This window comes from Ischnura elegans, chromosome 12 (assembly GCF_921293095.1).
Source record: "Ischnura elegans chromosome 12, ioIscEleg1.1, whole genome shotgun sequence".
NCBI lineage: Eukaryota > Metazoa > Arthropoda > Insecta > Odonata > Coenagrionidae > Ischnura > Ischnura elegans.
This window is the reverse complement of record NC_060257.1, coordinates 38,308,087-38,330,557: the sequence shown is the minus strand read 5'-3', so window position 1 is coordinate 38,330,557 and position 22,471 is coordinate 38,308,087. Positions and strand designations below refer to the sequence as shown.

At 39.9% G+C, this 22,471-nt stretch overlaps 1 protein-coding gene across 1 annotated transcript; it reads right to left on the bottom strand.

Moving 5' to 3' along the window:
• Positions 1-593: 593 nt before the first annotated feature.
• Positions 594-21,182, bottom strand: LOC124169824. Its single transcript, XM_046548605.1, has 6 exons — positions 17,103-21,182; positions 14,459-14,528; positions 11,913-12,308; positions 8,023-8,316; positions 6,054-6,323; positions 594-3,171 (listed from the first exon to the last, which is right to left on the bottom strand). Exons 1-6 carry the CDS (start codon positions 19,970-19,972, stop codon positions 1,366-1,368), a joined length of 5,706 nt encoding a protein of 1,901 aa, XP_046404561.1. The 5' UTR covers positions 19,973-21,182; the 3' UTR covers positions 594-1,365.
• Between the last annotated feature and the right edge of the window lie 1,289 nt (positions 21,183-22,471).

Below are 22,471 nucleotides of genomic sequence, written 5' to 3'. Positions count from 1 at the left end.
TAATTTACATCTGAAGATGATGATAACTCATGGAAACCCAGGTCACGTTATGTAAAAAAGTAGTGGTATAAGTAATTGTGAAACATTATGGAAAACTCATTCAATTTAAGTTTTGACTGCTTCCTCATGACTTAGAAAAAATATTGGGGGAGCCCAAACCAGGGATCTTGCCCCGGGAAATTTTATAAGTATTGAGTTTTAAGTTTTTTAAGCATTTTAGAAGAGTCATATGATCAACATTAGAACCCTTATAACTTTAATCTTGATATCTGGACACTCTGGGGAAAATCGACAAGCCTGGCACATTTTTTTCTCACTCCCATAACGAATTTTTGAGGGGGCTCAGGCCCCCTTAGGCCCCATGGAGTCGGCGCCACTGCTTCCTCATGTATATTTTAGTCACATAATATATTAGTGTTATTTTACCAGAATAGTGACTAGAGGAGAGATAACTAGTTACAAATTGTAGGCATGAAAATTTGATCCTCAGGCAATTGGTATCTTGTCTTGTCACCGCTACGGTTTACAGGCAGTAAAAGCTTTAAACTGAACTCGAGGTCAAAATGACATATTTTTCTCCAAATACCACATGGTTCCAAGTAACAAGGTTTAATGACAAAAATTGGCCGAACAACATTTTCATCATAATATCAGATGCCAAATACAAGCACACTTTGGTTTCTTTGATTTTCATTATGGAAAGGTTCCAACTGAACTTTTTAAGTAATGCAACAACCATCCTGAAACAGTAACAAATAGGTGCCAACAGCTGAACAGCAATGACACAAATATACACTCACACACAAACACAGAAACTCCAAACACACCATGAAAAATTAACAACATTAAAAAACATATGTAGGTACTTAATTTTCCGAAGTCACCTCCGTAGGGTATATGTACTCACAAAAATACTTCGATGAGAGCACTGCACATTCAATCATGCCAACTCATGATTTCTGTGGGAACAATTAAAAATACACAGGTACACTCTTTCAATCGTGACAGACCACGCAACAACATTTGTAACAGTAATCTGTGATGTTCAGTTCATAAAATGCAAAGTACGAAAATATCTTTTGATGAAAGAATTTGGCATATTTCCCATTAACCATTTGCAAATTGGGCCAGTACGTAAAAAATCACAGGTACACGCATACACAGTACATACAATATACATTGTCACAGCAATGATATATCCATTTAGAGTCTTAAGCTTATAAATTGGAGTAATTCACTTTTAAAACAAAGGAATGTGTTGTTTACCCTAAGCTGCATTGCTGACTTATAAGGGTGATATCATCATTGGCTGCTAGAGAATGAGAGACGTCTCCAATCAGATGAGAAATAATTTTCTCCTCTTCCTCATAGCTTTTGGAAAAGGTCCTCCCAGTCTCCTCCACTATCATAAACATCTAAATCTCTCTGAGCATTTAATTGCAATGGTGGAGATGACACTGTGGATACATATCCACTTGAGTTTGAGTCTGGCCTTTCCAACGGATTTAACCAGTTTTCTAGATCACCATCACAGCCCTGGAGGGTGGTATGTTCACTAACATTGTCCCCACCTTTGAAGAAATTACCCTGATTGGACTGGGGCCTTGAAGAATCTAGGCCCAACAGTGCCTTACCCGTAGCCTTAATTCGATCCCACAAGCTGTGATGCTCAGCTTCGTGACTTGAGGAAGTGTTTGCATCGCGAACTTCACATGACGTAGGTTGCTGAAAATCTTTCCTGTGAGTGGAGTATTCTTTCAAGGTATTCGTTTGTTCCATTTTGTCATCATGGAAACGTTCTGAAGGTTTATCTCTACCGAGGATGAATGAACTCTGATCTCGAATAGCTCTCTCCCATTGAGCCAAGTTCTCCTCCCTAACCAACAATGTAGTCTGATTCACCTTTGCCTGAACCTCTGAAGTGTCATCAGTACCATGAATGCCTTTGTTCCAGCCATCATTTACCTCCAAGAATGTATGACTGTCTATGTAATTTGACAGAGAAGCTGAGTTGTCTTCTCCGGAAGAACTTGCTTTCATACGCTGGGTATTAATCGTCATTTCTCCCAAATGACTTCCATCCTGCAATGCTTTTATCTGCTGCAGGTCATACCTACAAACTTGGTGATAGCTGGCATTGTTCATGTCTTTGCTGATTTCTAACACATTCATTTGCACCTTTTTGTCGCCCATTAAAATACTTTTCAAATACTCTTCTGTCTCATGTAAGTTAGGTATAGGTTCATCCTTTTCTCTTATATCAAGGCATCCCAACACTTCATCTGGCTCCTCTCCTGTCAAATGCCTCAGGTTTTTCTCCTCAGCCTGCAGGACACCAACAAGGTCTTCCAAAGAACTTCCGATGCTCATAGCATTTTGAGATCCAATACTGTTAGAATCGTCTTCACTCGAGTGACTATCCCACTCAAAGCCCTGTTCGTGAATTCCACTCAATCCAGTCTCGTAATTCCTTGCAAGTTTTTCGTGCAGGAGAGATTCTCCACCAATTACTTGTTGCGAGCCATTGTCACTCCCACTGAATTCCTCCTTGCCAGCACCAGACCTTGGTTTTGTTACGTGTGACTCATCTCCTGCATCTTGGTTTCCTTCACTTCCATATGTACCACCACCACCATCATCATGATCGTTGTTATCTTGCCCTGGTCCAGTTGCTATTATTATGTCAGACATAAATACTTCAATCCTGGCCACAAGGTTTGCGATTTCATCCACTTCCGAGCCTTGTAGTAGGAAAGGTGAGCTGGAGTAACCATGGGCTATCTGTTTGAGATCAGCCATCCTGGTCATAAGGTATGGGAATATAGATGAAGGATTGGTCGGACCTTTGGGGTAAGGCGGACTGAAATACATACCCTCTGGTCTCTTAAATTTAAATATATCTCTGCTGTCATGACACTTTTTCTTTTCATGGATTTCCGACAAACCAGATAAATCCTTTGAATGAGGTAGCTCATTGAATTCTTCAGGCATAGTTCTGTTTTCGTCTCCTCCGTTAACAATTTGCTCCTCAGCCTTCAGTAAATCACAGATATCCTGAGGTAAATTTGATAGTGGTAAGAAGTTGTTTGGCCTCCCAAGGCCCGGACTAGGTGGGGATCCATTCTTGAATTTCCAAGCTACATATTGCTTCAGTAGGTGGCAATAGTTTCCCTGGTCCACAGTTTGTTGTGGCATCAACATGGAAGAAAATAAAATACATGAGAGCAAGATGACTTGTAGACCAGGAAATCTGAGAAAAAAGGAAAACATTTCTGGAAGTCATGCAAGGCTATATGCCTGAAAAAAACACTAAAATCTGGTGCGATATAGAGTAATGGATGCCTCATTTTTTTGCTGAGTTATTGTTAAAAATTTATGTGGCAAAAGAACGTTTGCCATATAAATTATTTGCCAGGTCAGCTAGTTACTGTATAAAATATTACCTTTATTTTGATATGAAATTTAGTAATATTAAATTAAATGATTGAGGCTCCATAGTACACAAAATGAAATGAACTTAATGTTAACCCTATTAAAAATCTTGTCTATTTTTTAAGCATTTGGGGGGGCGTGTGCCCCCCCTATATCCGCCTATGGTTGGGGGTACCTAAAGTCATCTACTGCATTTGAATCCCTCAAGTGCACATCAGTATGCAACAATGCTGCTCATGGAAGTACATATGATGCTGCAGAAAATTATTTTTGAAGTATTTTTGGTTTGTTTTTTCATTTGCTTGCCCTTCTGACATTTTCAGAGGATGTAACTATGTGCTGGAGCATTAAATACCAGGTGTTTTAAAACAAATAGTGTTTTGAAACACCCAAATAGAGTTTTAGTACTTTGCAGTATTTTTTACACTGAAAATTACAGCTATTAATCAATGAAATATCAAATGATGTGTGCCATATGACGAATGTTGCTTGCATTGAACACTTGCTAGCTGTTATGTAAAACTCTTTGAGTTGCTCTTTCTTTTGATGTATGATTTATAGCTGTAAGACTAGTTTAATAAACATTAGAAAGTTTTAAAATTCCACTATTTATTTTGAAACATCAGGTATATTTTTCAGAAAAATTACAGCTGGGATGTCTTGAGACAAAATCCAAATTTAGAGGCAATGACCTTCTCTTACAAAATTCATGCAAACAGGCAACAATACATGGCAGTTTAATGCTCTATTTTGGCAGCGGTGGGGTAGCACCCTTATTTGCCTAACATGAGGCTGTGGGTTCAAGATCCGCCTGGGTAAGTTACACCCACACCGGCAAACAGATGAAAATCATAGTTGAATGCAAAGGGGATTGCTGTGTACAAGTGGTGAAGTGATCACTTTGTTGCTGCCCTGGCTGCGGGTGCCTCTGGGTAGCACTCACTTAAGTGAGAGCCAATTGGCACAGCATAACTATATTTCTGCCACTTCAGCTCAATGGCGTACCCAGGATCAAAACTAGGGGTGGGGGGGGTAAGCCATGTTTGTTGAAGTTATAGGTAAGATTTAAGCATAGAGTTTACATTACTAAGGAGGCCCCACTAGGTGGCAGTAGCAGTCATAATTTGAACACGGGTCCCGCGCATTAATTCAAACTCCAACTTTTGCCACTTGTGGCGCGACCGACACTACCATCCCCTTCATTTGGCTTGTTGTCAGTGGCGGCTTGTGAGTGATCGGCTGTTATCATCCTCTGTGAGCCGAGAATTTCACCGATTTTGGTGTTTTTTTAGTATTTCTCCACCAGTAAGATATTTACGAAATATCAAGGGTAAATCTCGGTGTTTTGTGCCGGGATGCAGCTCCGGCTACGATTGGGAGCTGAGGGAAAATAAGCGGTTGGGGATACAGGACCATAGCAAGAATTTTTATCATACAATGATAAAAATTCTTGCTATGGTCCTAATACCGGATCTGACCCGTCCCCAAGTGTGCCTAGGTGGTCTGGTAATGATGTCAACGAGTGCTCTTCTTTATGAGCTGCGCAGGAATCATTCTTAATTCTCTAAAACATAGGTGCCGGAAGTTTAAAGACATGGTTGATATCTATGGGCCCTCAAACTTAATTCAGGCTAGGGAAAGTTAACAGCGTTTCCTTACCCACTTATTCTTCCCTTCTCTCAACGTGAATTAGCGTACCGATTTTGTGATTACGTACATTTTCACCACCAGGAAACTACATAAACTCACGGTGATAGTTATATTTTCGTGGGCAGTTGACACGAACTTTATTTTTTAGCAATGAACGATTGAGACATGGATTCAAATTCGCCGCAAAGCGTGCCTCTCGCGGCCATATTAGGGTGCCTTCACAGCTCCGCGTTGCGTCGACGCCACGAGAGCTCCCGCTCCGCCAGCAAATTTTGCCCTTCACAGCTCTGCGTTGCGAAACGTGGATTCAAATTCGCCGCGTAGCGTGCCCCTTGTGGGCGTGTATTGCTTGGGAACAATCGGGGCTCGCTACATCAGCGCCGCTATTTGATGCGACCGGTGGGAATCACAGGAACCAAGGGAGTGGAGAATCCTGTGTAGAGTATTTATGGATTTAAGCATGGGAAAGGTGAAAGAAACCAGCATATTAAAGAAACTGTAACAGCTCCTTATCAGTTTTTAGTATTATTTGCTTGAAAAAATATTATTTTTCTTAGAGACATTTATAATTTTTGCTTCGGGGGAGGGGGGGGGTAGCTGTTAGTAAGTCAATTATTCAGTGAGTATTTTGTTTTTGTGTATTGTGCTGCCGCCTATGAATAAAGTGAAGCGGTTCTTCTTGTGTCCTCACGAAGTCATGGCGTGTTCATTTAATCCCGTGTAGTTTTAACGGAGAAGGCTATCGAAGTTTGACAGTAGCTGCCCCCTTCTGCCCCTCCCTGGTTACGCCCATGTTTCAGCTTGCATTTTTCACTCTACATGACTGCTTTGCCAATGATATTAAGCCAGGGATATTCAAAGATATAGGATAGGAATTCAGAGTAAAAATCTGGAAAATAGAACATTGGTATGAACCGTGTTTATGAATTGTAAATAAAGATGAATGAATAAGATTGAATAGCTTCACATACCTGTATTTTCTCCACGGCCTGAGGGTGCTCAAGACCCTCATGAGTAGGATCGAAGAGCATGATAGCCATTAACAAGATAACAGATGTGCAATCGTTACCAATTAATGCCTTCATCCCACGAATAAAAGTCAGTTGAGTCTCCAGAACATGTGGTGGCACAACAGAAGCTACCTCATCTGCATGCATCACTATACCCTGGAGATACTCTGGCTGATCTGATGCCCCGGAGTCTTCCTCTTGCAGAACCAGAGGTAAGGGTGGAAAAACTCTCTGCAAAAGTCAAAAATTATATAATAAAATTGTCTGAGTTAAAAATGGAAGATGTAAAAATATGAAAAAACATCCACTACACAGAAGTATTTAAAATTACATGATCAAGACATTTAGGGTAATCATCATGCAGCAAATTGTTTGGAGAGTTTTATATCAAAATTTTGCCTTCCGAGCATTTGAAGATTTAGAGACCATAATGTTGTGGAAGTCCTGGATATCCATTTTGTGATGTAAAAAAACTGTTGTGTTCTCCATGTTTCTAATTAACTTGCTGACAATGGGTTGGGCACCTCATGTGTTTTTAAGAGACCTTGAAAATTGCATAGCATGCTGAAGCCATTGTTAACAAGTTAATAAAAAGTGTGGAAAGAAAAACATTTTTATTTCACATTGGATCTGGCCGGAATGCCTTTTCTGTTAATCACATCTTAAAATTTATGCTCCAGTAACAAAAATATCTTAACAGGGAATGCAGCTGAGAGGACATAATAACTGTTTATTTCTCCTCCCAAGGTTTTAACAATAGTCAACTATGTATCTGTGTAATTTACCTGAAAGTGGTACGATGATTTTAAAATGGCATCAAAGCTAAATTTCAAACAAGGAAATGATATCAAGGAAAAGTTTAAGCTCTATAGCATCTCAAATGTTACAAATGAAAATGATAAGATGGCATAAATTGGCCACACAATTGATGGTCAATTCAAGGGGGACTCAATTGGCCATACAATATTGTTCAAAGAATATTACATGGCCAATTGAGTCCCCATTTTCATTTATTATGTTTGAGAAGCTATAGATCTTAAACATGCCCTTGATATCATTTCCTTACTTAAATTTTAGATTTGATGTCATTTTTAAATCATGGTATTAATTTCTTAGAAATAACAAAGACAGTTGACTATTGTTAAGACCTTTAGTGCTTAGAATGAGAAAGAGGCTTTATACTGATCTTAATCTTTATCAGAGTGACCAGATATGGCATATAATAATACATAGGAAGGTGTGGCAGCACTCCATTTGTTAGGAAAATTTTTTAAACCCAGGGTTGGAAATATTGAATGCAAACATATAGACAAAATTCTCACCATAAATTCAAGCATAATGGTACATTTGTTATTTAATTACAATGTTAGAGGAAGCACCTATTTCTTCATTTAAACTTAATGCTACTCACAGTGAACAATATTTATTTTTGCATGAAGCTGCATGTGCATGTTTGCATGAAGCTGAGCAGAATGTTTAATTGTATTTAGGTTTTTTGCTCTTATGGGTTTCCCAGAGCATCAAATAAAGCATTCATTCATTCATGTGATTTTTATTACTTAGTGGCGTGATCAAACATTCATTACACTAGAGCAGGGCCTTGTAGGATGCCAAGCAAAAGGGGGTGCCTAAGCCCTAAAAATATCACATTCAAGATATAAATAAGATGAAGCACGTTATAAATTCACGCTGATATTTAAGTCCCGACCCTTATGCCTAAAGTATTTGTATTTATTTTAAAATACATATATCCCTAGAGAGAAACCCTACCACCTCTCAGCTTATTTTTGAGGGGGGAGAGGAATTTTGTTCGCTCACACTAGAAACATGCCTAGAACCAGCCCTACTGTAGAGGGAGTTGATGTTTGTATAGCTTGGTAATGCTTCACCCATTACATATAGCACATAGTTTGAGTTCAGAAATTCTTACCTCAGGCCAGCCTTCACTATCCACGTCATACGTGAAAACTGAATTCAAGAATGTAAGTCCAGTCATTCCTTGGCGAAGAAGTTCAGTTCTGTCAGCTGTTGATAATGATTTTCCAGCACTTTTGAGAAGCTTCAAAACAACGTTCAGAAAACGCAGTGTGTAGCCCATGAGCTGCCGTATTAGCCAAGGTCGAGGCCGTCTCATCAATGGTTTGCGGAACTTATTAACTCCCAGTGGATCTCTGGGTAGGTTAATTATTTCATCGACAGACATTTCGGACTCCAGAATTTTTTCCTAAAGAGATAAAGGAAGTGAAGGGTTATTTACATGGTTTAGTAATTTAGGAAAAAAAACAAGGAACATGAAAGGTAGCTCAAAATAACTGCAGCAAAGTGCATTGCCCATTTCACCAAGGTTTGCACAAAATTCTATTCCCAGAAATAAATTTTACTCCTGTTTAAGAATGCCTTCCACCATTGTCATCCAAATATGTGTGAGAAATTTTAAACACAATTTTTTATTAAATTAACACTGCTCTTATGGGTTGGGCTATTATAGCTTTGCTAATATTTCCTGGTAGATAAATACACAGAACGGTAGTGAGAAGAGGGGAAAGTGACTATGGGGTAGATTGTCATAAGAATTAATCTGTGAAGATTAGAGTGCTTTATCTTAAATAGCAAAATCAAGGTCTCAAGTCTTCTACCTTTATAATTTCAGATCAATCTAAAGCAAGGCAAATCAAAGATTGATAGAGGAGAGTAGTTACTAAGTAGTGACAGACAAATGACTCTAAATGCTGCATGGAATTATAAGAGGTAGGTAACTCAACATTTTACATTAAAAACTGAATAAATGTAAATGATAGAATGGGTATGTTTGTTTGGTAATAATCGAGAGAGAGGCCGCTAGGTGTCGGCCTATGACGCAAGACCTCCCAGGTCATAGAGGAGGAACTGATAGTTGAGTTGTATTGTCGTGTGGGCAAGGCAGTACGTGAGAGTACGGTGTTGTACCTGGAGTGATGCGGACCGCGAGCCGAACTCATCGGGGGAGAGGGGAGAAGGCGGTGCAGCGGAAGGTAGGTGGACATCGGGGCGTTCTCTCTCTCTCCTGTTCTTATAATCATAATACAGTCCATTTTTTATCTTTTCTTTTGGGGCGAATTTTTAAATTTCATATTTTCGTGAAATTATATTGGCGCAGTCAATGTTACCTAATTTCCTTTCATCATAGGGAGTGATAGAGTTAGAGAAATAAAGAGTATGATCTAAGATATATATTGATTCTGTCACGGACTTCTCCAGCTATTCAAGGTGAAAAATTGACAGCCTTAACCCTTTCGCAAGTAAGTTGATGATGTCACATGCTCCTACTGAGTGGGTCTCCTACCCCTTCCCTCCTTCTACTGCCCTGGAATGGTTTGTCGTTGTTCCCACTCTTTTGAAAAATTTCTCCCTGCAGTGAGCTGCTCTACCAGAACAAATTGATGAACCTGAACTCTGATGAAGTCACCAGATTATGCAAAAAGGGCATCAACTAAAGCATTTTTTAAAACTAAAACTTGTGATTACGAGTCACTGAACTGGGTGTACTTTTTTCATGTAGTTTTCCTTCCTATCTACCAAACTCTTTTTATGACTTGTGATTTTGGGTCTGAGTGAATAAACCAATTATGGGAAAATTGATGTTCATGTACATATTTCGTCACAAAAATATAAGTCAAATCACTCATTTCACCTATTGAGTCCACACCGTCCCAGCATGCACCCCAGATATATCCTTCCTCTCAAAACAACTAATTTTTCAATGGAACAGGCTCAAAAGATCCGGAGAAAGCAAAACTCATAAATCAAAGAAAACACTACTACGTAAATAATCAAGAAAGGATTTTGTCTCTTGCTTGAGGTTTCTTCCCATCAGTACAGATAATCAAAGGTCTATAACATGTACATACATTTTTGGAGGGAGTACAGACAAACAGAATAATAAAAATGTATGCTGTGAGGCGAAGCATGAATTAATTTGAATTAGAGAGGAACATGCAGTTAGGAGTTAGGTACACAGTAAGAAAAATGAGAGGAAAACAATCTGCAGTGTGAAACAGGAGGATGGGCTTGTCGGCTAATTTTTTTGTTTATTTATCAATTGGATTAGGGTTTGAAAATTAAAGTGGCCTATATTTTTCCATTTCGTGATTTCACCTACTTCTCAAGTTTCACTCCTGTTTCAGAGCGTCATCCATTGTGATTGTCATCCAAGTTAGTGAGAGAAATTTTAAACAGAACTTTCAATTAAATTGAAACTGCTCTTAGGGGCTGGACTGTAATAGCCCTGCTAATATTTCCTAGAGTTTGAAAAAAAAAGTGACCCATATTTTTCCGTTTTGTGATCTGTCACCTACTTCTCAAGCTATTACCCTATTGGAAAAAATCTGCTATTTCAATTGAATGTGCCAATATTCAATTGAATTTCCATATATTCAATTGAAATTTGTCACTTTTAAATTGAACGCAATTTAATATTTCCATTATGATATGGGTAAAAATTTAACAGCCTTAACTGTTTAGCAGATAAGTTGACTTCTCAATTTGCACACACTGGAAGCCTTAATTTCATTAAATCATCTATATAATTGGTATGCATAGTGCTGAAAGTTAAATTTTTACATAGCTGGTTACCCAAGCAGCAGATGATATCCATTGGACATCTAAATAAGGATGTTACTATTTCATGATGGGTATTTTGACGAAAAAAGGCTCAGTCCTCTAAGGTCTCGGACCCCCTCTCACCGATCCTCAGTCCAACCTTTAAATAGCAGTCTTGTGGGTGAATACTTGGATTTGGAAATCTGTAGTTAGAATAGTAGTAAGTTAGCCTGCAGTTTCGAGTGACAAGTCGCCCAATTTTCACCTATCAAATCTCTCTCTCCCTCCAAGACCTCATCCTACAATGTCTCTCCCCTCCTTGGCTACCAATTGCCTATCTGAATGTCCCTCACCCGACCCGGGAACTTACACCACTGAGTAGATTGTGGAAAAGGAGATCTTCTCCGCTGAGTATGGTGTTTCCCCAACCATGCTTGGAGTACAAGCACTGTTTTGGAGTTTCCTGTCAACCTGCTGCAGGGAAAATTGGACTGTTTGGGCTGACCGATGTCAGGGACTGCCTGTAACCTAATTCCTTCCGCCGGAGTTAAAAAGCGAGCCACCTTTCCCCCAAAACTACCACCCCTCCTTTGTCAGTGCGATTGCCCCTCCTACAGCGGCAAGTTAGCCTAGCTGTCTCTCTTGAATTGGCTATCGTCAGAGTAACATCGCTTTAGCTTTGACAGAGAGATTCTCAACAAAGTTTTCGGTGCTGATACAATCACTGTACTACTTTGTTTTTTCGTATGTTTAAGGTTCGTTTTGAGAAATATTGTTGTTATTTTCTATAACTGAAATACTTATGGTAACTGTCAAATCTATTGAATTTATCGAAATTATTAAGCTGAATTATTGAGTGAACAATTGAATTGGGTTGGCTGTAGGAATCACTATGGTCGATTGCACCATCTATTGATTTGAAAACTAATTCAATTTTCATAGTACCAATTCAGGAGCAGTGGCGCCGACTCCATGGGGCCTGAGGGGGCTCGAGCCCCCTCAAAAATTTGGTATGGGTGAGAGGAAAAAATGTGCCAGGCTTGTCGATTTTTCCCAGAGTGCCCAGGTGTCGAGATTCGAGTTATCAGGGCTCTAATGTTGATCAAATGACTCTTCTAAATGCTTATAAAACTTAAAACTCACTACTTATAAAACTTCCCGGGGCAAGATCCCCGGTTTGGGCCCCCCAATATTTTTTGTAAGTCGGCGTCCCTGTTCAGGAGAGCAAATATTATACATTACCTCTTCTTCAATTCCATTTGGAAAGCCATAATACTGGCCACCTGATTGCCAGGAATTATTCTTGCAATCATCTGAGATGTTTTGACTATCTTCCGACCAGATCTTGGGGCATTGTTTCACACCATGTCCATCATAGTTGTCAGTTTCAGGAGAAGAACACTGTAGAGCTTCAGGCTGTAATATTGGTTTTTGATCACCCTCATTTTTCACATCACTTGAACTATAAGTGGATTCCCTTAATGCAAAAGGAGGTGGAAAATCAATCAATGCTGGACGGTAGTATGACGGCTCTGGAACACCCCAGAACACACTTCTATAAATATCTATCAGTTCCTCAATCTGATTTTGTTCCTTCTCTGTTAAATATTTATTGAGATCAAAGTTTGTATCTTCACCCTGTGAATAAAAAGATGAAGTTTTAGTGTCATCTCAACATGTTTACATACATTCACTAAAAGAATTATGATAGTATGACGACAATAAGGAATTGATGTGAAATGCTCATCAAAATTAATGGAAGCAAGTAGATTACCCATAAAAATTATTTACAAATTTCTATAACCTCAGCCTACTAGAATGAATGTCTTGGGGATGGGATCTCAAGAATGATTTAATTCATGGTACGTAAATAGTTCTGTCGAGTATGCACCGCTTTTATAATTTTTAAACAAAAGATTCTTATACAAGTAATATATGTGTAAGTAAAAGAAGTAATGCTATATATTTTCCTGAAAGAAAAATTTCTTAATTTGGGGATAATTTTCTATGGTTGAACTGTCGAGCTAAAATTTTTGTCCCCAGGTATGAATTGAATTTGGAATTGAAGTTTTTGGGGAAGTTGACAGACACCTTAATTCTTCTTATTCCTAAAGGCCATAAATTTGTGCTATGACAAATACTTGTGAAATGGCCTGAAATTCGGAGGCCATTACATTTGTCTCATTGTTTTTGAAGACATACCGGACCACAATTCTCAGTACAGTCTTAGTTGAGAATCATCTCACAGGGAACTTTTGCCTTGTCTCAGGAGTGGAGGAGAATAACAAGTAAAACTCACAGATGGCATTAGCCAGGCACGGTCTGGGGTAATTAGGGGCACTCGGCTGAAGCTCATGATGGAGCCCCCCTTACTGGGTGATTTGGGGGTCATTTCTCTTGAAAATTTTAGGAAATTGCATGCCCAGCAGTACTGCAGTTGGGCCGGTACAGCGTACCCCCTTAAATCCAAACTTGTTATAAGTGTACCAGTTAAACTTCCTTTTTACATGCGTAAAAGAAGCCCTACTGTAAATTGTCCAATGGATTTCAGAAAGAAAAATCTGGAATGATTATTTACTTGTTCAGAGTTATTTCGTGGCACAACTTGGAACTAATATTAGAGTTGGAGTTAGGCATTTCAATCGCAGCCAGATGTATAACACATGTTCAGCTGTTGGCAATTTTTGGTGAGTACTGCCTAAATTATTTTCCCAACTATAGCACTGATACCGGAAATAGATTTTGACATAATTCTGGCTCTTAATGACCAGATAAAAAGTTAATAAAAAATTAGCAATATTGTAAGGTAAAATCCTATGAAAAGTGATTATTGCACAGCTTATAAAATTTAAAAATGTATGTATTATGGTTCTATTATCTAATATTTAGTGAATCTGTTCCTTGAAACTGCACTGAAATCTTACAAATATAATAAAATAACCTTTTCAAAAACGCATTAGGTTCTCTTTTATCTTCCAACACTTTCATTTAATTTTTTATGTACCTAATCTTTTCACTTTGAGTATTCATACAGTGTAAAGCAACATATGAAAATGTAGAATTTTATAATTGAAAAAAAAAAAACTTTGCTTCTAGCAATCTAAGTCTTTTTTTTCATTATACCTTTTATATACGCTTCACAATAGATACTAGCATTGTGGGGGCCCACGGCGATTGCCGACAAGCCAACCTGGCCAGACTACCCCTGGCCAGTGGCGGATCTATGGGGGGGGACTATGGGAGCCATAGCCCCCCCTCTGGTTATCCTGTTTACACAGTGGCAGATACAGATGGAGGGTGTGGGGGGCACGTGCCCCTCCCTTGCGGGTCCGCCCATATTGCAAAACATTACAGAACCACTATTACAACTTTTTTGTAACGTAAGATGGCATTGTCTTTTATACATGTATAATCACTTTAATCAAAATTTTCTTTTACTCTGCCTGTGACTTTATTATTTTTTATTGCGATAAAAGTAAAGGCAACTCAAGATATCTTTTGCCTTGAGTGTTTTTTGTACTTAAACTAGATAGAATCGTAATTTTTTCCGACCCCCACTACTGCTGGAATTTTAACCCCCCCCTTGTCCCTATCCTGGAACCCCCACTGCCCCTGGCATAAGCAATGCCCGATGTTCAAGCTCAGGTGAAAATTTAGTTCCTTGCAATGGCAGTGGAGACCCACTTTTGAAATTGATAGCATTCTAGTTTGTCTTTCCGGCAATTCCCTGCAGCTGAAGGGTTGGTGCTTGCAACGCAAAAAATTGCACAAAATCAAATATATCTTACCGTCTTCCTACTATCTTTATCACAAGAATCTTCATTTTTAGATCCTCCAGAATACCCTGATGTAGTAGGCCTGAAAGGAAATTTGATAATATGCATTAGGTATGTTAAAGGGTATTTATTGAAGATAATTTTTTTCTACCAGTGTTATTAAATATATGGTTACATTATTTTGTATCTTGATCATTGAGATAGGGGATGAATCCTCCTTGCACCTGTCTCGAAAAAATCTATTCAAAAACATAATCCTTGTACTAATTATGCCTTAACCTTGGAGCAACAGGTGCTCATCTACCATAAGCAATCAGAATATTTTTATCATGATAAAGGCCAATTTTGGATATTGAACACTACTCGTAGATTGCACTCGGCTGTGTCACAAAGTTTGTATCACTTTTTTCGATATAAAGGTTGATAACATGAATTACATTAACCCATTATTCCCCAGACTGTATTCGTGGCTTTTAACTTCGGTTGTTTCGCATTTTACGATTTATTTTGGCCTAATTAAGATGAATTTTTGCAAAAAAAATTTTTTAATCATATTATGCGATTTTTTAAATGCTGCATATACGCAACGCTGGGAAAACTCCGGTAAATAAATACAAAATAAGTAATTTAAAAAAATTAGGTTCCCAGTGAGAAATGGGTGGTGGAACCCACGTGGAGATGTAACGTGGATACCACGTGTTTTTGGTCGTGGAATCAACGTGGAACCCACGTGGAAATTTGGTGGAAAAATTAAAACAGCAGTTGGTGCTGTCCTAAAAACATTAAAACCTCAACCACTCTATATCTAAACCTTCTATATACGTGTCTACGATTTTTCATGTGCTCTCATGGCTGCCTTTCCACGAATTATATAAAAATAGAATGTGCGATACATTTTCACATAACTAGCGTGGTTTCAGGATGATAAATGACGCAATGTCACCAGAGAGTTAAGTTCCACAAATTAGAAATTCTGTTTAACATTTTATGATAATCACCACAAATCCACTTGAAATCAACGTGGATTCCACGTGGGTCCAACCACTCAATATCCACCACCACCAAATATCCACCACTCAACGTGGATTCCACGTGGGTTCCATGTGGATTCCACCACCCATTTCTCACTGGGTTACATCATTTATTTTTTATCTTGATTTGCACACTCGACATCTTCGCCGGGAGTTATCAGTATTACTTTGGAGGAAATGCCCCATTCTGCCTCGACGGACATGCTGGGGTGTCATTTTCCCTAGGGTGTCTCGTATGTGCGCATCGATTTTTATGCCAAATGCCACGAGTCATAAAAATACATTTATATGAATGAAAATGTTGGTGGAGATGACAAAATCAGAGCTAGAGATACTTAAAAAAGTCAGTAAATCGAAGAAAAAATTATTTTGAGATAGAAACTTGTTCTGAGAATTAGAATTCAATAATGTTGCGTCAACGCAATGCTGGGAATTAATGGGTTAAAGGGCAAATAATAGTTAAGGGTATTCAATGAAGATTATTTTCACTCTACCAGTGTTATCAAATACGCAAAATTATTTTTTATCTCGAGTATTACGATAGAGGATGAATCCTCCTTGCAGGTGTCTTGAAAAGTTCTATTCTGCAACATAATCCTTGTTCAAATATATGAAAAGTCTTCACCTTGGTGCAACAGGTGCTCATCTACGATATGTAGTCAGAATGTTTTCTAAAAAAGTAAAGGCCAATTTTGGATATTGAACAAAGGTCGTAGATTGAACTTAGCTGTGTCACAAAAATTTGTATCACTTTTATCAAAAATAAATTGGAATAAATTTTGAAATTCCACTTAAGCTAAATCATGCCCTATTTAGTTCAAGCTTAAAAATTTTATTTTAATCATTGAAATTCCCTCAATTAAATTATAAAGAATTGTTTTACTGGTAGTGGTAGAAGATAGTACTACTAGTAGTAAAAAATAGGGATATTTCCTCTAAAAAATTGTTTTGCTACCATTCAAGGGACACTGAGATAAGAAAATAAATAATAACAAACTACAAGAATGAAAATGATATGTAACTGCATACAAGGAGCCAAAATGTTAATGCTAATGTTTGGCAACTACATATTCCTTGATTCACTCATAGGAAGTAACTTATTTTTTTTAAGCTTCAGCTTCAAATCTAGCTGCTGTCAATTTATTTTTTTTACGGCTGTGAGACACTTTTTTTCAATTTCAAGTTTTATTTTAAAAAAATGTGCTTATAAATGGCTATTGTATGAGAATGCATGGGCATCATACATGGATACTGTATGGAAATGCATGGACACATGGATATCATCACAATAGAGATGAGGAAAATAATTATTTTTCAACTACTATTTTTCCTTCAGAGAAAATCCAAGAATATTTAGTAATAGAATACTTCTGCATGATTGTGAAGTTCTATCATTTTCATAGGTGGAGAGGTTTTAGCAGTTGGGTTTTAAGATGCATAATGAAATGAATTTAGAAATATGGCTGAGAAATTCTTTTTAGGCTGCTGAAAAACATGCAAAGATCTTGATTTTCAGTCATAAGTTGTTAGTTGAAAAGTGATATTTTAATGGAGAAATTAATCAGTATGTTTGAGTGACCATTCCTGTCAGAAATATGTGAGGCACTACATCACTGAATACTGACCTGCCATCATTAACATTGCCATTGCTCTTTCCTTTTTGACTCGATGAGGTTTTTTGTGCATCATTCTCTAGCGTAACCCATCCAATTTCCATCCCGATGTCAATGCAACGCTGGAACCGACATGCCTGGCAATATTTACGAGTTGTTATTGTAATAGGTGGACACTTCACTATTTTTTTCATGCCAAGCCTGGTTGCTTGTTGATTTTGTTTACTTCCAGGACCCTTGCCTTGGAAACCACCTTCTTGCACCAGCACTGTATGTAGAGTTTCTGGGGAAGAATCATTCTTGCCAGCATCATAAGAGGGAGGATGTCTACCTTCATCAGAGTTAGAGCTGGACCCTGGTCTGAGATAGGTAGGGACTGAGGTATTCCCACTATCAGTGTAACTTAATCTATCTTCTGTAACCGATTTAAATGCAGCACTTGAGTATTTTTGGATATTATGTGAGTCAGTTTGCATTTGAACTTTTTGAGCCTCTGGACTTGAGGCAGGTTGAGCAGAATCCGTAATGGGAGGTGCTGATCCATTATCTGGAGTACCTAATGTTTTACTACTTTCACTGTCAGTCTTAACACTCTTTTGGCATTTAATCTTTGGAGGTAGACCTGTGGTAACGCAGAGGAAAGATGGGTATGCTTTTGCTATTACAGCTCTGCGGAAGAATGCTTTACATGAATCACATGACACCCCACCAAAATGCAGACTTCTGGCCGAATCTCCGCACACCCCACAAATAAGCCCGACAGCATGACGGCGGCGTCGCCGTGTTGTACCTTTTGTTTCATTTGGTGTTGATGAGGAGTGATTGGAACTTGTGTCTGACTGTGGCATTGCCTCTCCACTAGAAATTTCACCAGTCATTTTGTTACTATGTCCTCTATGTGGATTGTGTGTGTCAGTTTTTGAATGAGGTCCAGAAGGACAACGGCAACCCTTGTATTTTTTCCGAGATAAGGCTACGAGCTCAGGAATATCCTTTTGAGTGTGAGATCTACTCCTGTTGTCGATTCTTTCTTCACCATCAGGAACTGAAGACAATCCTACTCTGGCTGATAAATTAAGTGTTGAAGTTTTTGTCTTTCGGTGTTTTGAGACCATTGTGTCCGGGTCTCTTGATCTATTTTGTGTCCCTGAGGAAGAATTATGTGAGGGTACTTCATTTTGTGCCACTGGAGAATGTGATGTGTGGCTTTTTTTTGGCTGGCTAACCGGTGGGGAATTTAAAATTTTTGTTTTGGCATTGCTAATTTGTATTTCATTAGAACTGGAAGTAAGAGTGAAAGGATCACTGGAAGAGGAAGCATGAATTTCCAAGTTAATTGGATAAGTTGAGGAAGAAGGTTGAGCAGGATTAGTGGATGATGCTGGGACCTTATTTGTCGTTTTTGGATGCCATTCATTGCTGAATTGTTCTAAATTGCAAGATTCATGGAGGGATTTACGGGAAAATGGATAGGGATGATCTGTCATGTCACCCTGAGATTCATTAAACGGATGCATCTTCAAATGGTTGGCATCCCACGTGAAAGGATTTTGAGATGCTTGGTGAAAAGGTACTTCATGTTCATTGACATTGGGATTTTCTCTCAGGTCACCCCCAGTCAAAGAAGTTCTATGATGATCACTATGAGGTATGGGACTGAATGAGTGGGAGGGAATATTCTGGAATGATGGCAATGGCCTCATAGAGGCTGAGGGAGTGAATAGGTTAGACTGGCAGGAATGACTTGTCTTATGATAGCCGGAGACATGGCCATCAATGACTCTATGAAGTCCCTCAGTTACAGGGACATTTCCGTGTTCCACAGGAACGGCATAAGGTTCAGAATCTTTGGCGATGCCCGTACAGCAGCCACTTGAGAGGGTCTCACCATGCTCTAAAGAAGAATGGTGCGCACCCTTAGGATATTGGTGAGCTGGGTCTGCATTTTCAAGCATAAACCTTTTCTGAGATAAAATTTGGAATTCTTTACCGTGGGCATGATCCCTATGCTTGTGGACGAGGATGTTATCAAGGTAAGGGATAGTTCGGGTTGGATTGTTTCCTCCTGAAAGCTTAACACCGGTATCCTGCAAGTCACTGTACCCACTTTGCCACGAGGGGAACACTTGGGGGTAGGAATTGGTGGGGTTCGCATCCCTTCGGTGGGGGTGAGGATATGCACAGGGGTTTATGACACTGTGGGAGTGGGCAGGTGGATCTTTCGACGCGGGCGAGACCTCAGCGGACCCCACCCGGAGGCCTGCACCGTCCAACACCGGGGGGAAATGCAGTCCATCTTGTAAACCGGCGATCCTCTGAACCGCTGGGTGATCTTCGTAAGAAAATCCTCCGACCCTTGAGGGATGAAAGGAAGTCGAAGCGTGACCTTCGCCCGCGGGATGTGTCACCAACCGCCTGCTCGGGCCGTCAACACTCTGTTGTCCCTCTTCGCAGTGCACCCTCCTCATTTTGGCCTCTTGTCTCGCGGCTATGGAGTGGCGATGCTTCCTCTTATCTGGGGTCGCCGAACTCGCGGCTTGGTGACGTGAGGCGGGAGGGTGGTGGGGGGATGTTGATGAGCGGCCCAACCAGTCGGAAGGCCCGAGGGCGACCGAGTAGGACCCGGGGTGTGGGATCAAGGAGTCCTCGGAGGCGGACCTCGCCACGTCCGCCAGCGAGGACTGAAGCCTTCGGTGGGAGAGCTGCAGCGGGGAGGAAGTAGCGGCACGGGACCACTGGCTCTGGGGGTCTTGCTGCAATGCCCGGTGATGGTGGTGTTGCTCCGGTGTCGCACGAGTGTGTTTCGGAACGGCTTGGTTATACTGACTGGAAGCGTTGTCGGTGGGGACGGAGGGAAAATAATGCGGAACCCTATGATTCATTATCACCGCACGAAACGAGAGAGTCACAATGATTACTTTCAAAGTCCCACCAGCTATTTTGGCTTTACCATAAATATTTTCCTTTCGATGCGCACACGCTCATTTGTCGGTGGCATTGGTACTAGAAGTTATATGCTCAATTTCATCACTGTTTTAAGGATTATAAATAATTTTTGGGCATTGCCCATAACAAAATAGAACTTTTCCTAAGGAGACTAGACGATTTTTTTAATATTTCGTTGGATATTTACGATACGTTTCTTTGTACAAATATGAGCTAAATAATATGCTTTGTCAATTCCAAAGCCGTAATTTTGAACTTATTTTACCAAAAATAACCCTGTCCAACGGTTTCACCCTATTCTTAATGTGGACAGAGTATGCACTTTTCTTGCGTTTGGTACGCGGCCGTCTTTTTGAGATCATTTTAACGACAGCGGTAAAATTTTCTACCTCGACGGAACACCGCTGACGCCCGAAAAAAGCCAAGGGACGGACGGAGAAATTAACACGACCGCCCCCGAAATCGGCTCTCGATGACGTAGAGGTGGAAAGCCAGGAGAAAGGCTGGAAAGTTTTGGGCAGCGGAAATACATGTTTTCAATGCCGTCCGTCACACATATATATATATAATAACCAATACTGTGGGTTCGAATTGGGTAACTTTCAGTACTAACAACAAATCTTATACGCGGCACACATTTCGAAGTCTTGTAGAGAATTCACGTGAGGGAAATTGATTCCTTCCCATCGAAACACGGACACAACTTTGGGGCAGACTCGTTGAGCACGTTGCGTGATATGAATAACCCAGAAGGGAAAACAAAAACACACCAAGGTCACCGGGGAAACACGATATCAAACCCACTGACGCAGCACGAAGTCTTCTTTTTTTTTAACTGTCCGCCAAAATATTCGATTGACCTCGGGCACAAAACTCACGGACAGCGCGCATGCCTGGGACTCAGCTCACGTAACTTTTCTTCACTCAAGGTTCCCGCAGTGAAAGTGATAGCTCTCGTCGTTAAGGATTATCCGTGAACCAACAATGACAGCATTCACGAGGCGTGTTAATCCAGAAGCACGTGCTATAGTCGGACTTTCGGAGGGGAGGGATTGTTAAGCTCTTGAGTCTAAGGGGAGACTCGGTGGTCGGTCTCCTTCTGTTCCTCTCGCCCGCCACACTATCTGCGTCCGCCGACGTTGGCTGACGCAGGCCGACTGTCTCACCAATCCGACCGGCGTAAACAGCGAAAGCGAAAAACTCCCATCTTAAAACTCTCCCCTACCTCCCCCCCCCCAACTCTCTCCTCTCTCACCACTCCTGCATGACCCTCCTCACTCCCTCCCCTCAAAGCTACCCATCCCACTCTCCATCCCCGAAAATTCCGCTCCCTCCCCTACTTTCGTACCCAATTACTCCTCTTCCCCTCCGAACGACAAAAGGTCTGTGCTCTTTCCACTTTGCCACCTTCCCCTACCTCAAGCAAGTGCTTTACCCCCCATATCTCTGTATATATATATCTATATACGTTCGCATATCGTAAAAATATCCACGTTCCTCATCCTCTCTCTGTCTTTAAGGAAGGCATACCGAATCATATCGGTGATTCCAGTCATGTGAATTGGTTAATGCCGATGAATTTCAACAGATAGATTCAGAATGTTATTTTTTCCGCGATCACGATCTATTTCGGCGGTGTTTTAACTTAATAATAGGTTAGTTGACTTTTAGTTTAGCCAATTAACTTAAGCACTGGCCTAACTATAGGAATATGCCTTGGAGGAGATGGGATGGCCTGGAGTGCCGCTTTCTCTCCCCAGGCAAAATCTGGTAAAAAATGACATTCCTGGAAATATATTTTACATCATTTTGGCACTAAAAATTGAACTTTAAGCAGATGCAGTTATTATATGTAAAAAATAGACAATAGTTTTAATTATTTTTTTTTCATTTCTATAAGGCTTTCTCAAAGGCTCTAATCTAACCCCTCAACGTTACGCCACTGAACCTTATGCATGTTTCTGAATTTTCTTAGTATTTCTAACAGCATGTTTTGTGTGTTCTAGCTTTATTGGCAAATTGCCTTCATAAGTATGAAATCGTAAATTATGTGTCATATGAACGGTGTGCATGTGGGGATCCTCTAGCATGCTGTTGATTGACAACCCCCTGCCAAACACCATATAGATGGCTCGCAAGGTATTATGTAGATGTAGACATTTGCCTACTTCTTTTTTGCGTGATTAAATTTCTCTTCATGTGAATATAATTCAGGTAACACATAATGGACTCCAATAGTTTGATTCATTATGAATCATTCAAATCGAATCGATTCATTCCGTTCGTGAATCGTTCTTAATGCAAGATTCACTCACGAACGAAACTGCTCTACTCTTCCACGTCGCGTCGTCTTCATTCTCGGCTTCTGTCCTTCGTACCCCTCAACCTCGTCACATGTTTATTTTCCCCGCTCGAAGCCAACCTCCTCCCAGCCT

What these genes read in the sequence shown, in the direction of transcription:
- LOC124169824 (XM_046548605.1), bottom strand. Translation starts at nt 19,972, where the DNA reads ATGAATCATAGGGTTCCGCATTATTTTCCCTCCGTCCCCACCGACAAC. An exon ending in GGCAATGTTAATGATGGCAG is followed by an intron (nt 14,529 to 17,102) that starts GTCAGTATTCAG and finishes ATTTCCTTTCAG; the next exon opens with GCCTACTACATCAGGGTATT. An exon ending in CAAATGGAATTGAAGAAGAG is followed by an intron (nt 8,317 to 11,912) that starts GTAATGTATAAT and finishes TTATCTCTTTAG; the next exon opens with GAAAAAATTCTGGAGTCCGA.